This window comes from Juglans regia, chromosome 2, assembly GCF_001411555.2.
Source record: "Juglans regia cultivar Chandler chromosome 2, Walnut 2.0, whole genome shotgun sequence".
Taxonomy (NCBI): domain Eukaryota; kingdom Viridiplantae; phylum Streptophyta; class Magnoliopsida; order Fagales; family Juglandaceae; genus Juglans; species Juglans regia.
In genome coordinates this window covers 13,497,519-13,513,692 of record NC_049902.1, presented here as the reverse complement: position 1 = coordinate 13,513,692, position 16,174 = coordinate 13,497,519, and the positions used below count along the sequence as shown (strand labels likewise).

At 39.1% G+C, this 16,174-nt stretch overlaps 2 protein-coding genes across 2 annotated transcripts; one reads left to right on the top strand and one right to left on the bottom strand.

The window, feature by feature from the left end:
- Positions 1-491: 491 nt before the first annotated feature.
- LOC118347662 lies at positions 492-2,908 on the top strand. The gene is made up of 3 exons (XM_035687676.1): positions 492-1,199; positions 1,238-1,415; positions 1,542-2,908. Exons 1-3 carry the CDS (start codon positions 492-494, stop codon positions 2,906-2,908), a joined length of 2,253 nt encoding a protein of 750 aa, XP_035543569.1.
- A 7,050-nt stretch (positions 2,909-9,958) lies between these two features.
- LOC108987172 (elongation factor 2) lies at positions 9,959-14,453 on the bottom strand. Its single transcript, XM_035686468.1, has 4 exons — positions 14,294-14,453; positions 13,336-13,390; positions 13,150-13,237; positions 9,959-12,805 (listed from the first exon to the last, which is right to left on the bottom strand). The coding sequence occupies exons 2-4, from the start codon at positions 13,336-13,338 to the stop codon at positions 10,365-10,367; spliced, it is 2,532 nt and encodes an 843-aa protein (XP_035542361.1). The 5' UTR covers positions 13,339-13,390; positions 14,294-14,453; the 3' UTR covers positions 9,959-10,364.
- Between the last annotated feature and the right edge of the window lie 1,721 nt (positions 14,454-16,174).

Below are 16,174 nucleotides of genomic sequence, written 5' to 3'. Positions count from 1 at the left end.
ATAATAAGGAATGAGATGTAAGGATAGTAATACTGTAAGGCATACATGCATCCTCTGTGTTAAACACATACTTTGCACAGGCCATGATCGATTGACCTTTTTACCCCTGTTCCCATATTCTGCTCTGCTAGGGTTTGTTGTGATTTGCAGGGCTCGTGACGCTGCTGCGGTGAGGCTGCATGGCAGCCATTGATGGCCATGGTTCTGGTCGTCAATCCTTTGCCGAAATGGCTGCTGCGACCCCACAGCCCCTGCCTGATATTCATGTTATTCATCGTGTACCGAAAGTCATGGATGGAGAAATTTTTTTCTAGTTTTTGAAAGAGGAAATAAACCGATCGGCTGAACCATTCCGCTTCTCTATCGTACTCAAGTTCCTTCGGCAAAGACCCTCCCTGGATGCCATCCGTGAATTTATACTCAACCGTTGGGGTCTGTCCTCTACTCCGATTGTCTCTTCCATGAAACTCCCCCGTAATGTTTTTGTAAGGATGAACACGGAGGTTGACTTCGTGAAAGCTCTGTCCCGTGAGTCCTGCGAAGCGAATGGAGTGGCATACCGTGCGTTCCACTGGTATCCAGATTTTAACGAAGAACATGAACCATCCAACGTCCCTGTGTGGATCTTACTCCCTGGGTTACCGCCTAACTTCTACCAAGAATCCTTTTTACGCATATTCTCTACACCTATTGGACGTTTTATACGTATGGATAATCCCACACGTTGTGCGACTCGGACGGACGGGGCTAGGATCTGTTTGGAGATGGATGTGGCCAAAGAACCCATTCATTATTTCTGGATAGGCACTCCTGGATTGCCAACGAGCCGAAAGCAGGAAATTCTTTATGAAACATTACCAGCGTATTGTGGAAAGTGCAGAGTGCAGGGACATAATGTTAAGACATGTCGTGTGGGGAAAATCACGAATGGTGAGAAAAATCGTGGCCGTAAGAAAGAAGAAACAATTCCTGGTGGAAATATAAATGGGAACGTGCAGAATGGTGAGACATCAAAACCGGCAGTTCATGAGAAAGAAGAGGGTGAGGTTGCGGAAGAGCAGGATACCGAGAAATTCATGTCCTCTGCTCAGGTGATTAAGGTTTTACCGAAACAGAAAGTCATGTTGAGAAAGAAGATGGAGAGCTTGTGCCCAAGGAGCTTACGGACAGGGGAGAGGTTGCGACCAATGCGGAAGCAGGTAATACTCTAAATTCTAAGTTTTCTTTTAGTCCCCAGGAACCAAACATTCTGATACTAAAGGAAGATATACCTGAAGATGACCCATGTTTGGAAGATATTGCTATGAAAGAAAACCAGGAAAATTTGTTAGAGGATTTTGTGTTGTCTGAACCTGATCCTGAGATGCACCCGCAAATTCTACCTCAGGACAAAGATTATTACTCAGATAATGAAGGCAAAACTAATAAAAAAAAAATATCAGAGAAAGAAATTTGAGAAAGTGCGAAGTTCTCTACGGGTCCTTACCCGTTCCTCTACTTTGCCATTATGAGTGAATCCATAATTGTTTGAAATGTCCGAGGCATTGGCACTTCTAGTCGTCGGTTAAAAAATTTGGTTTTTAAGTTCAAGCCTAAGCTTATTCCGATTTTGGAACCGTTCCAAAATCAAAACAAAGCTCTTCGGTTGATGAATTCTCTACATTTTGATTCTTTTATTTCTAATGTTGATGCTGGGGGTAAAATTTGGATTTTTTGGGATAATGTTCTTGATGTTAAAGTGGTGAGGACAAGCTTGCAGTTTATTTCTCTTCGTGTTAATACAGGGTCTTATCAGTTCTTGTGTAATATTGTTTATGCTAAGTGCAGCATGTATGAGAGGAAAGTTTTGTGGGAGGATCTCAGTTCTCAGTCTCTGGGTTCGGAACCTTGTTTATTTGCTGGTGATTTTAATATCATCCGTAATAATTCTGAGAGAATGGGTGGTTGTCCCCGTCCTAATGCCACTATGGAGGACTTCAACAATTGGATCCATCAGGGTGGCTTGGTTGAAATGAAATCAAAAGGTAAAAATTACTCCTGGTGCAATGGGCAGTCAGGCCTTGCTCGGTCTTGGGCAAAATTAGATCGGGTATTCATGGATGTTCCTTTGCTCTCTTCTTTCCCGAATGCTATTTGTTCTTATCTTCCGCGCACAACCTCTGATCACTCTCCTATGGTTATCGAATTTAAGATGGATCCTTTCTCTTATGGCCCCTCGCCTTTACATTTCCAACAAATGTGGGTGGACCATCCGCAGTTTTTACAGCGTATTCGTCAGGTGTGGTCTGCGACTGTTGTTGGCCAGGGTCTTACTAAATTGGCAATCAAATTGAAAAATACTAAGGTGGCTTTGCGGGAATGGAACAAAAAAAAATTTGGCCATACCACCATGCATATTACTGCGCTTGAAAGGCACGTTGAAGAGCTTGATCATAAATTACATATAAACTGGGATGAATCTACGGAAAGGGACCTCCTCATCTCGGCTGCGGAATTTGATATTTGGCTTCGCTGTGAAGATACAAGATTGGTTCAGATGTCTAAATTAAAATGGCAAATGGTAGGGGATCGGAATACAAAGTTTTTCCATGCGTGCCTTGCCAATAAACGGCGCAAAAGAGTGGTGGAAATGAGATGTTGGAATGGGATGGTCTTCACTTCACCGGAGAGCCTTCATCAAGGGGCAGTGGATTTTTTTTCTAACTTTCTGCAAGGCATGCCAAACAGATCTCTTCCGAATCTGTCAACTCTTATTTCTCCTGTTATTTCAGATGCTGATAGCGCTATTCTGTGCTCTGTTCCTACATTGAATGAGGTTTTCTCAGCTCTCTCTTCTATCCCTTCTAATAGTGCTCGGGACCTAATGGTTTTGGTTCGGGTTTTTACAAAAGTTGTTGGGAGGTTGTGAAAGAAGATGTCTTGGAAGCCATATCTGAATTCTTTGTTTCTAAACAGCTCCCAAGATTTTTTACGGCCTCTTTTCTTGTTCTCATTCCAAAGGTTGATAATCCTTCTGGGTTTGATAAATTCAGGCCTATCAGTCTATGTTCGGTATTTTATAAAATATGTTCCAAGATTATTGTTAATCGCTTGACAGGTTTTCTCGCTCGAATAATATCTTGGGAACAAGCCGCCTTCATTCCGGGAAGAAGTATTTTTGAAAATATTAGCATTACCCAAGAAATGGTCCACTCTATTAATAAGAAGGCACATGGTGGTAATATCATGATTAAGCTAGATATGGCTAAATCTTATGATCGAGTAGACTGGTCTTTTCTTATAGAGGTTCTTCGCTGCTTTGGATTCTCTTCTAACTTTTGTGATCTCATCAGAACCTGTATTTCGACTCCTTGATATTCTGTTATGATGAATGGTACTACTAAAGGCTTTTTCCAAGGAGGTTGTGGTTTACGGTAGGGCGATCCCCTATCTCCCTATCTATTTATTATTCTCCAAGAAATACTCTCTCGTCTCATTAAGCAAAGTGTGGAGGCTCGGAAATTTGGTCAATTCTCTCAAGCCTGAGGTACGCCTATAATCTCTCATCTTATGTATGCTGATGATGTGATGCTTTTTTCTAATGGTAGTTCCAAAGCCATCAAGGAAATTTTGGATGTGCTTCATAAATATGCAAGTTGGTCGGGCCAATGCATTAATCATTCTAAATTTGTCATTTATTGTTCTAAAAATATCCCCTCTACTCGTAAGAGTCTTTTACTAAGAATGACAGGATTTTCATAAGGATCTTTCCCTTTCAACTATCTTGGTGTGCCTATTATTTTGGGTCGTCTCAAACAGGTGTATTTGGAAGATATAGTGGCTAAAGTCCAAAAGAAAATCTCTGGTTGGAAAATGAAAATTCTTTTAGCTGGTAGTAGACTTATCTTATTGAGACATGTTCTTTCCAGTATGGCTCTCTATCTTTTTGCAATCCTTCAGGTTCCGCAAGCCACTATCAATACTCTTCATCGTATGATGAGTACCTTTTTCTGGGGGGAGTTTAATGGTAAAAGTAAAAAAAAATGGGTGGCCTAGAATTCTATCTGTCGTCCAGTGGATGAAGGTGGCTTGGCATTAAGAAATCTTGATGATATGCAACAAGCCCTTCACACCCGTTTTGCTTGGAATCTCATTCAAGGTAATTCTTTATGGGCCAATTTTTTTAAGGGTAAATATGTGGGTACCAAACCTTGGTCTCTTATTGACCCTAATAAGGGTACTAGATTTTGGAAAATGATTGCTAAATCTCTTCATTTGGTTTTGGATAACACTAAATGGCGTCTAAAAGAAGGAAATATTTTATTCTGGTATGATAAATGGCGGGAAAGAGGTCCTTTAGCTAATGAGATGCCTATTGTGGGTAATTCTCTCCTGAAAGTTAAAGACTGTAAATTATCTAATAACTAGGATGTGGATTTTATTCTCTAGTTAGTGGGCCCAGCAAATCTAGACGGTATCTTAGAGGACATTTGTAAAGCTAAACCAGGGTTGGATGTGTTGATATGGACTAAAAATGATAATGGTTTGTTTTCTACCAAGTCGGCTTGGGATTGTGTTCGTATTAGAGGTGGCTCTCTGGAAGGGCATTCTTAGATGTGGCATAAAAATCTTCCTTTGAAAATGTCCATCAATATGTGGAAAGCCTGGTATATGGCCCTGAGCGTTGATCATCACCTTCACCGTATTGGCATTCCTATTACTTCTCGTTGTGACTGTTGTGCTAATGGTCATTATGAAGACCAAAATCATGTTTTGTTTGCAGGTGACATTGCTAGCACTGTTTGGCATCATTTTGGGGCTAATCTTGGTATTGTTAACGGTCGTAATTGGAAAGATACGGTTCAGACTTGGTTTCGCCGTGTGAAATTAGCTTCTCAAATGGGCATTATTGTGGGTTTTCTTCCGGTGGTTATTACTTGGAGACTCTGGCGAAGGCGTTGTCTGGCGCGTATGGAGGGTCAATTTGAAACAGCCTCTGACATCATTCACTCTGTCCGACGGTGGATTAGTATTATTTGCTGTGATATGCACACTAGTTCTCACATATCTGGTTTTGATTTGCAAGTACTTGAGAGTTTGCAGGTTCAACCTAGTTTCCCTCCTGTTCGGAGTTGCAAAGTTATTAAATGGCAAAGGCCTCCGGTGGGTTGGGTTAAATTGAATACAAATGGCAATAGTTTGGGCAATCCAGGAGACTCTGGCATAGGTGGGATTATTAGAAATGATCATGGTAAATTAATTCATGCTTTCTCTGCATTTACTGGCACAAGTTCTAATAATCAGGCTGAGCTTGTAGCCCTCCTTCATGGACTCCAGGTTTGTAGGTCTTTATATCTCAATTATGTTGAAATTGAACTTGATTCTATGACTGTTATTTCTTGGTGGCGTAGTAAAAGATGTGGGGTTTGGTACTTGGAGGACTTTTGGGAAAAAGTTCTTGAAATCATGAATTCTATGACCTGCTCTATTCACCATGTTTTTCGAGAGGGAAATAAAGTTGCAGATTGGTTAGCCAAAAATGGGGCTTCTGGTAGTGATTTAGCTTTCTCCCATTTGATGGAGACTCTCTGAATTTTGCGTGGCCTTATTCGCATGGACTATTTCGGGATACCTTCGCTTCGTATTACTTAGCCTTGTTTTGTTTTTACTTGTAGTTTTGTCGTTTCTTGTTGAATTATTTTTTCTAGTTTTTTGTTTCTTTTGGTATGCTGGGATTTTTGGCTGTACCCCAAATGCTTGTTTTTTGTAACCACGGTTTTCCTCCGCCACAAGTGAAGGTTATTAATAAAATTGGGGAGGGGTCACTCTTGGACATGTGACTCTAACTCTTTAATAATTTAAAAAAAAAAAGAATGAATGAGATGTAGGAGGTTTTTGAAATATGGGTAAAATTTAAGAGAAAATTTTATGAAGTGTGTTTTAGCCAAAGTTCAGGAGAATTTATAGGGAATCTAGTATGAATGCTCTTATATATTTTACTAGACCTAGGTAAAGAAGATTAATTTTATTAACTTGCCTTAAGGCTTAAAGAGATGTTCAAGGCCTTTTCCCCATACGTTTTTTTTTTTTTTCAAAGAAAAGCCAAGGTCACATGTCCAAGAGTGACCTCTATCCAAATTTATTAAAAAAATCCTCACTTATGGCGGAGGAATACCTGTTTGTAACGAAGATAAGGGATGCCAAATCTATCCATGCGAATCAAACCCCGAATTAGGCCTTGAATGAGATCAACGTCACAAAAATCCGAGCTAATACCTCGAGTTCCTTGCTTAGCCAAACAATCAGCCACCATATTAGCTTCTCTAAAAATATGCCGAAAGCAAACATTTAGTTCACGAGCCAGAACTCTAATTTCCTCCCACAAATCCCAAATGAACCAATATTTGCACACCCCCGAAGCTAACCAACCGACTAAGATCAATGAATCCGTCTCTACTAATACATTCCACAATCCCATATCTCTGCACAACCAAAGGCCATCAACCAGTGCTTTACATTCAGCGATATTGTTTGTGGCATGCCCATAAGAGTGCATGAACCCCGCCACAACTCCCCCCAGTGGTCCCAAATAATACCACCCCCACCGGCGTCACCCAGGTTACTAGAAGATCCTCCATCTACATTCAGTTTTACTCGCCCCGCTCAGGAGGTTGCCACGCAATTAGCCTCACTCGCCTAACAACAAGAGGGACAATTGGACAGGCTAACAGCTCAATAATGGCCTGATCATGAGCTCCCATCCCCCGAAAAGCTTTAATCTTACTAGAAAGGTTTCTAATTAAAGTCTTAACAACACGAATAACATTCTCCGGATTAAAACTAATACCTTCCATTCGTACTACACGACGAGCTCTCCATAATGCCCAAGAAATCACAATGGGGAGAACCCCCCGAAGCCACCCAACCTGCTTTGATAACGAAGCTTTTTGCCACCAAAAACTCGTCATTCCCTCCTAGTTCCGGATATGAGGCATTCGCATACCACAAGCTAGGGCTGCAACCCGATCAAACCGTTTCATATTTGGGGCCGACCCGACCCGAACCGCACGAGCCTGGGCGAGTAGCAAACCGACCCGACCCGATGTCGGGTCAACCCGTTATCATTTTTTCTTTCAAAAAAACGAAGGGGAAACAGAAAATTATATCACAAAGCAAAAATCGCAAATCTCCTTCTAAAATATTATTGAGTGTTGAAACTTCGGTGATCACATTCGTGTGCCCTAAATGCGGTGAGTTTGCTGTTGAAATTGTCAAACCCAAGATCGTTGAGCCGCTTGAATTGGAGTTTCTGGAGTCCCAGAGGCCTATAGAGAAGAAAGAGAGAAGGGGGACAAGGAGAAGACGAAAGAGGGGCAAGAATCGAAGGAGAAAAACTCGTAACACTGAGGAGCAAGAATCAAAGAAACGGCTTGAAGATGCTCACCCACCTTCTTAACTTTATCAATGAACGAATTATAAGACAGTTCCATCATTTCCAGCCAACACGTACCTTTCCTGCTATGTGTACACGAACATACGCGCCTTGAGAATTGCCCCCTCCACTTCCCCCCGTATCTTCAAGCTAAATCTGCAGAAAAGACAACAACTTTTCTTTTATCTTCAGTGCTTGGCCAGCGGTGTTGTGATTTTGTTGAAGCAAAAACCCATCGATTAGATCGTAGTAGAGAGAGATATGTTGAGGAAGATGAACGTAGTGGGGAGAGTCGAGACAGTTCCATCAATAATGAGAGAGCTAGGGTATGATTTGTGTATTTTAGGCGGGTTGAAACCGGCGTTTTACGGGTTCGACCCGAAAATACATTTCACCCGTGTGTTATCGGGCGGGTCGGGTCGATTCATTCGGACGGGTCGGGTTTACGGTTTTTCTGCACAGCCCTACCACAAGCTTCCGCAAAATATTGCCAAACTTTTTTTGCTCCTCCGCCCTCACATAAAATGTGCTGAAAAGACTCTTGTTGTGGCTGAACACAACACTCAACACTTCGAAACAAAAGGAATACCTAAATGCTGGATAATGTCATCAACCGGAATTGCCCTCCTCTTAACTCACCAAACAAAAAATGATATTTTCTTTGGCAACCAATTCTTCCAAAGCCATTTCTTCCAAGGATAAACATCCTCATGTTTTCGAATTAAATTCCAAGCTGACTTGGTACTAAATACTCCATCAATCGATGGTTGCCAAACACAACTATCCACTCCCTGCCGTATACGAACTCCAGAGTCCCAAATTTTACCGCAAACGTCTTCTGGAATTAACTCCCATAATAGAGGCATGTTCGGTCTTAGCTACTGTGAAGATTTCCACTACCTGCATATTAATATTGTCAACCACAGGAAGAGATGCAATCAATGGCCTCTCCCCTTAGCCAATTATCCAACCAGAACTTAGTCCTCCCGTCCTGAATGATCCACCTTGAATGCTCTAGGATTTTCGGCACTCTCTCCATGAGCCCCTTCCAGAACCTAGAACCTTTTCGAATCTGCATCACAGAAAAAATGTGAGAGTTTCCCACATATTTGGTAGAAAAAAAATTTGACCACATCGATTGTTCTTTAATTAATTTCCATGTAAATTTCATAAGCAAGGATTCTTTGACTTCATGAAGATCCCGAATACCCAGCCCACCCTCTTCAATCAGCAAGCAAATGTTCTGCCAAAATACCCACTTCCTTTTTCGAATCTCCATTGAAGATCCCCATAGGAAATCAGAAAAAAATTTCTTGATCGTTGATAACACACCTTTTGGCAAATTCAAGACTGAGAGCATATGAACAGGCATACTGTTCAAGACATGTTTGATGAGCATAATTTTACCACCAAAAGAAAGAAGTTTACTCTTCCACCAGTTAACTTTTTTTGAATTTTCGCCAAGAGAGGGTCAAACATTTGGATTTTCATACTGCCCACAATTAAAGGAAAACGCAAATTTGTATAAGGCCAACGACCCTCCTCGAAACCCAACATTAACTTCAAACCATTTTTGCGATCAATCGAAATAGAAGAAGATAAGAACATCGAAGACTTACTTGGATTAATCAATTGTCCGAACATCAACTCATACCGATTCAAGACTCCCATAAGGTTCCAAATAGATGCTTTCCCTCCATTAGCAAAAATCAGGATATCATCCGCATAAAACAAATGTGAAATCAAAGTGCCTTCACCAAGATGAAAAGGCTTGATACGACCCATATTAAATTCTTTGTGAAGCATACGAGAGAGAATCTTCCTAGATAAAATAAATAAGGAAAAAGGGAGTCACCTTGTCGAAGTCCACGTGACGCGACGCCTTGAAAAATCCTTTGGTACATCCATTAAGCATCACCGAATAAAAAGAGGATGAAACAACATTAAAAATAATACTCCTCCACTTTTCTGAAAAACCCAATCTACACAAGATCTCTAGGAGAAAGTTCCAGTTAACACGATCACATGCTTTGACCATATTTATTTTCAACATAACGTTTCCCCCTCGCACTATCCTATTGATGCCTTGAACCAACTCCTGGGCCAAAGAAATATTCTCAAAAATACTTCTACCTGAAATAAACACATCATGTTCCGAAGATAATTTTATTCAATATTGGTGCCAAACGACGAACCATAATCTTCAACATTATTTTATAAACAACTAACAAAGACTGATGGCTTAGACTTTGTAAATTAATTGATTAATTAGACTTTGTAACTCCACTTCATCAATTCGTAACTTCATCTACCTTGTCTCTCCAACTTTTTTCTTTTTCCTCAATTATCCCACAATGCAATCTCACCATCCCATCCCATTATATTGTGAAAGGAGAATCCACAATTTTTGACGGCCAACTTGCAACAGAACAAAGTATCTAAAGCTTTGACGCCAAATCAAAAATTGCATTTACAGCTATAGAAAGGGAAACATTCCATGAATATACCTAAAAAAGGCAGCAAACCTGATGTAAAGCGACAATGGCAAAACATAAAAAGGATGTTAACTGGCTTCCACCAACTGTTTATTGTGCATCACATACATAACATTTGAAAGATAAAAGGTAGTAAAAGTCACATGTCACGGCAACTAAATAACTTAACCATCAGTTGGAATAGTTCAAAACATAGTAAATGTAACTCAATACGAAATTACATCCTGTCCTTGGAAAGAAATATTTAAAGATCAAACTCGACAATAACAATGGAGGTTGATTCCACTAAGACACATTACCATGACAATATTTCAAAAACAGGACACAAAAACTAAAGCGAAAGAGAGAGCAACGAGGCTGTTGAGGGATGATTCCCTGGCAATCAATCTCACTGAGGTTTATAACTGCTTGCTCCACGGGTAAAACGACTTACTTGATCAATAATGATCTGTTGAATTTTACAGCTTGTCTTCGAACTCCGAAAGTGGGGTCATCTGCTCCTTCAAGCCCTTCCTCTTGCGAATGTCTGTCACAAGCACTGCTGCCTGTGATCCAGATTCCAAGGGATCAGATGACATCATATCCCAGTGATCGAAGACACATTGGGGGAAAGCCTGCCCTGAGGTTGCAGCCCTCAACGTACTTGAGAATCCGAAAGATTCAACGACAGGCAGGTATGCCTTGATGTTGTAAAGAGGGGTACCAGGCCTCTGGATTTCCTCAAACACATGCCCACGTTTCTGGTTAAGAACACTGTAGATACCACCAAGTGCCTGTTCAGGAGCTTGTATTTCCACCAAGTACACAGGTTCAAGAAGCCTGGGTTTGGCAGTCAGCTGGGAAGCATATATAACCCTCCTGGCAGTTGGAATGACCTGACCACCACCTCTGTGGATGGCATCGGAATGTAGAACCACATCACAGACTTCAAAGCAGATACCTCTCATGTTTTCTTCAGCCAATGCACCTTCCTTAGAAGCCCACTGAAACCCGGCCACAACAGAATCCTTAATTTCATTCAGGTACTGAACTCCCTTACACATATCCACTACCATATTAGGGCCAGTAGTCTCCGGGCCAAAACACCAAATTTTCTTCGCAAGATCCTTATCCCAACCAAACTCCTCAGACAAGATTTTGGAACGAACTTTAGGATCATCCCTTGGACCGATACGGCCATCATCAATGGCCTCTGCAAGCCCCTCTTCCAAGGGACGTGCTTCCATGTACAAACGGTTGTGCTTGTTGGGTGACTTGCTCATCACGGTACGGGAAGACTTCTCAAGGACTGTCTCACGGAAGGATACAACAGGATCAGACTTGATAATCTCTGCACCACCCATGAAATCATCCTGCAAATCCTTCAAACAGATCTCAAGGTGGAGTTCTCCAGCACCAGCTATGATGTGCTCTCCAGACTCTTCAATAGAACAGACAACCATAGGATCTGACTTTGCCAAACGTTTCAGTCCTTCAACAAGCTTCGGAAGGTCAGATGCAACCTTGCATTGAACAGCCACACGCACGACAGGCGATACAGAGAACTTCATGGCACGGATTGGGTGTGCATCAACTTCCTTCTCATTTGTCAAAGTAGCATTCTTGGTGATATACTGATCCAACCCAACCAAGGCGACCGTGTTACCGCAAGGCACGTCCTCTACTGTTTCCTGCTTCTTCCCCATCCAGATAACAGTTCTCTGCACACTCTTAACATACAAGTCCTTCTTTTCCCCGGGCACATAGTTGGGACCCATGATTCTAACTTTCAGCCCAGTCGAGACCTTACCAGCAAACACCCGACCAAAGGCAAAGAACCTACCCTTATCAGATGCAGGAATCATTTTTGATACATAGAGCATTAGAGGGCCCTCGGGATCACAGTTTCTGATGGCATTAGCATAAATATCATCAAGGGGACCCTCATACAAGTTCTCAACACGATACTTTTGGGCCGTGCCAGGAGACGGAAGGTGAAATATCATCATTTCCAACAGGGCACTACTAGCTGGCAGCCAGGTCTGCATGACACGTTTCATCAATGCCTTTCCCATTAAATCCTTCTCATCTGACTTCATGGTGACACCAAGCTTCTGCAACATTGGCCACAGCTTGTCCTTCTGATCATTCATGCAAATGTTGATTATCTGCTTGATAGGTTCATAGCAGAACTGAACAAAACCACGCTTGCAGGTAGGAGACCCAGTGTTCTTGCTGGTCCATTTCCTTGTAGCAGGATCAAAGAAGTTTTCACCCCAGAGTCGTTCCATCATCTTGGCCTCATCCACTCCAAATTTGGAGGCATACATCTTGGCAAAATTAGTCAGAGTAAATGCCCAACCATGCAAACCTGCGGAGAAGGCAACCGTCCCCTTCTCAGGATAAACCTGAACATCACCGAGGAGGGGATCTTCGTACGTGGCCATGATGACATTTGCATTCTCAATAACCCTCTGGAATGTTTGGTAAGCCTCCTCTCCATCAACCTGGAGCTCAAGAAAACACCTGTCCATCTTGTTGACTGTCAAGACAGGTCTAATTCTTTCTCCCAAGGCCTGTCTAAGTACGGTTTCTGTTTGGACACAGACACCTTCAACACAATCAACGACCACAAGTGCACCATCAGTAATGCGTAGAGCAGCAGTAACCTCAGATGAGAAGTCAACGTGCCCAGGAGAGTCAATGAGATTGATGAGGTATTCATTCCCTTTTCGTTCCCCCGTGTAGCTCTTCAGAGCTTCATCAGTCATCTCATAATAGAGAGAAATACCAGTAGATTTAATTGTGATGCCACGTTCTGCCTCATCAGCACGGGTATCTGTCATCCGGACATCACCCGCAACTTCTTGTGCAATAATACCAGCAGCAGCCACAAGAGAATCAGTAAGCGTAGATTTCCCTGTTGAGGAGGCAAATAAGAACATCAAGACTTGTATCAAGCCAACTAAAGATGTAATATAATGACAGATAAACAAGGATAGCACGTTATATTAACCATTGTTAATATGATGAAATGAGCACAACTAGAACAGGTCTAATAAACCCAAAAGAAAAAATAAAGAAAAATAAAAAGAAAGAGAAATCCCGTGAAAAAAAAACCCCAACTTTAATTAGAAGTATAAACCATCCATATGTCTCTCTTGTCAAGACCCATTCATGTGTTTCAGTAGCCATGAATATGGCACAAGCCCAATATTTTGGTCAGGTTATACGAACAAAGAAAATATATGTAAAATCCCATACCATGATCCACATGGGCAATAACAGACATATTACGAATGTTGTGTTTGTAGTCCATAATCCTACGGAGCTCATCAGCCGTAAACTTCACCTGCAAGTGTAAACATATTTCTCCACTCAGATCATGCACCGTTAATACAAAGAAAATTTAGAAACCAAACAAACATTATTAAGATAGAAGGCACTTACCATCTTGACTAGTCTTCAAATGACAAACAAAAAACCTTGAATAATCAAATAGCACCTGCCCACCAAAACAATTAAACGTCGCATTAATAAAAATGGCAGAACACTCACTGGGAAACAAGCATCAGAACAGACATAATAAAGTAGTTTAATGTCTTCATCCATTCCTCAAGAAAAATATGGAACGTAAACTCAGTTAGACATTTGCTCTCGCTGTTTATAATTTTAAAACCGAGATTTTCCATAAATTAGTAGTTTTTAACAAAATCATGAACTTGTTTGAAAAATCATATCCAATTAAAAGCTGTGGTTACTTTGAGGACTACTTTTGAAAATCAGGTATCAAATTTACAAAAAAAAATGGATTAAGTTTAGAAAAAACAATCATTTACCTAATCGCAGAAGTTTATCCTTGTCATCGTAAATTTCAACAAAATAATATTCAACAAACCTCTTCAATTATTGAATTCGTAACTAGGTTCTCCTCAAATCAAATAAAGCATTCAAAAAGAAAATATGTAGCAATCAAACAAGTAGCCGGAAACCAAACAATAAAACCTGCGATCACTATTTTCACTATACGACAACTCTCACGTCTAATAAAAATTACCATGAGTCAATACTACAGTTATAACCGATGCCGAAACTGACATACCACAGCATCTCAAAGAAAAGCATGAAATCTGATCTATAAACACATCATAAGCAAATACAAAAGTCCTCCGCTGACCCTAGCGAGAAACAGTTATACTAAGCAAAGAAAAATTACTCTGCTGAAAATTCACAAAGCTGAATACAAGAACAAAAGTCAAATACTTAACGACCTTCCAAGACAAATCAGATACGCACAAATCGTAGGCTGAGTTTGGCAATCGGGAAAAACTGAGAAATATTTCGCAAAAAAAGAGGTGGAAAAGGAGATAAAAAGTTCCTGATCTAATACAAGAACCGAAGCACTGACCTCAGACAAACAGGAATTTGAGAAAAGAGAAATCTAGAGCAATTGCTTGGAAAATACGCGCAGGTAAGAGCGAGAGAGAGAGTCGCCTCAGCCGTCTACAATAGTGAGGCAGCGAGGGTGAAAGAGATGAGAGGATACAAGAGAATATATTAGGTGCTGAAAGGCATATGCGATTCGTGACGCCCTGATTTTAGGGTTTCTAATCGGGCTGGGCTTCTAAATTTAGTCATTTCTAGCCCAAATCAATTTCTCTCTCTTTCATTTGTATGCACGAGGGAGTTTTCCCCCGAATTAAGTAACAAATAGTCAAATATCCATTGAATTAATGATAAGCGATTTTTTTTTTTTAAATATTAGGTACAGTTTAAAGATATATAAATCTTGTATATTTTTTAAAAGAAAATATAACTCATTATTAAAAAAATAATTTTTTTTTATGTAAGCTTCAAATCTACTCACTTTTTTTATAAATTATGGAAAAACTTGCGTACTCTATAACTGCAAATATCATTTTTCGTTTAAAATCATGAAAATTAATAAATATAAATTTTAAATTTTATTTAAAATTATATTAATTAGATCAAATGGATTATGTGGGTTAGTTCAATCTATTTATATGAAACATATTGAAATGAGTAGTGTTGTGTTAACTTAGTTCTAATTAATTATTAAAAAGATTAAAACGGGTGACGCGACATGTTAATAGATTGTGTTAGGACTTAAAATTCTAACAGTTTAATTCAACAGGTTGTGTTCTAATTGATTTATATAATCAAATGTCTATAATTTAATACTATACAAACACAACCTGTAAACACAAATTGTCACCAGTAAAGAGTTTTATTATATATAGTTACTTTTGTGTACTCTTTGTGTATTTTATTGATGTAATTGAATAAAATAATTATTTTATATTAAAAAAATAATTGAACCAATCATATTAATAAAGTGTATAAAAAATATATAAAAGTGACTGTACATAAAATTTTTGTTTTTCTTATATTCAATTTTACTTCTTTTTCCTATTACTTGCAACCCACGTGTCAAACTCTAGCTTGTAATCCAGAGTATACAGTTTTTTATCTCCAAGATTTCTTGGACCACACGGTCACGGGTCAAATTCTACTGCAGGAGGATTTCTAAGAGCATTTTCATTGGCTTAGCCAAAGGTGAAGGATGGCTAAAATTTAGATAATCTGTGTCAAAAAGACTCCACATTGGATTGGGTATCTCTAAAACAATTTGGATTTCAGCTACAGTGCTTCATCAAATATAGCTAACTACAATTGCTTCATCAAATATTAAAATATTAATTTCTCACTCCAAGCAAACAAATTAAATTAATTAGAATATAATTAACATTTAACATTTAGAATATAATTATTATTAACATTTAATAATACTTTTTTTAATATTAATTTAATTATAGTATAATTATTATTAACATTTAATAATACTTTTTTTTAATATTAATTTAATTAGAATATAATTATTATTAACATTTAATTGGTAGAACTACAAAATGTGATAAAAATAAATTTAATTAATTAATTAATTGTTAAAATAATAATATTTTATTATTATATAGAGAGTAAATGGATAATCCAATGTGGGGATTGAATTTAAATGGAATAGGCAAATGTAAATTCATGTGATATTAGCTAAAATTTAAAGATGCATTTGACCAATCCAATAATAATGCTCTAAACGAATAATGATATGGATTCTAGTATCCATTTACTACTTTTTTTTTTAATTTTTTATTTTACTTAATAATTAAAAAAGTGAGTATTAGTAAAGTTATATATTTTTTTAATTTTTTTTAATAACTAAGGATGTTAAAAAAATACTTAAAAGAAAATAATAAAGAAAGAAAAAAAA

Coding starts and splice junctions, on each gene's coding strand:
- LOC118347662 (XM_035687676.1), top strand. CDS start 492: ATGAACACGGAGGTTGACTTCGTGAAAGCTCTGTCCCGTGAGTCCTGC. Junction 1,200..1,237: donor TGCGACCAATGCGGAAGCAG/GTAATACTCTAA, acceptor TTTAGTCCCCAG/GAACCAAACATTCTGATACT. Junction 1,416..1,541: donor TTATTACTCAGATAATGAAG/GCAAAACTAATA, acceptor GAAATGTCCGAG/GCATTGGCACTTCTAGTCGT.
- LOC108987172 (XM_035686468.1), bottom strand. Junction 12,806..13,149: donor TATTGCCCATGTGGATCATG/GTATGGGATTTT, acceptor CCTCCTCAACAG/GGAAATCTACGCTTACTGAT.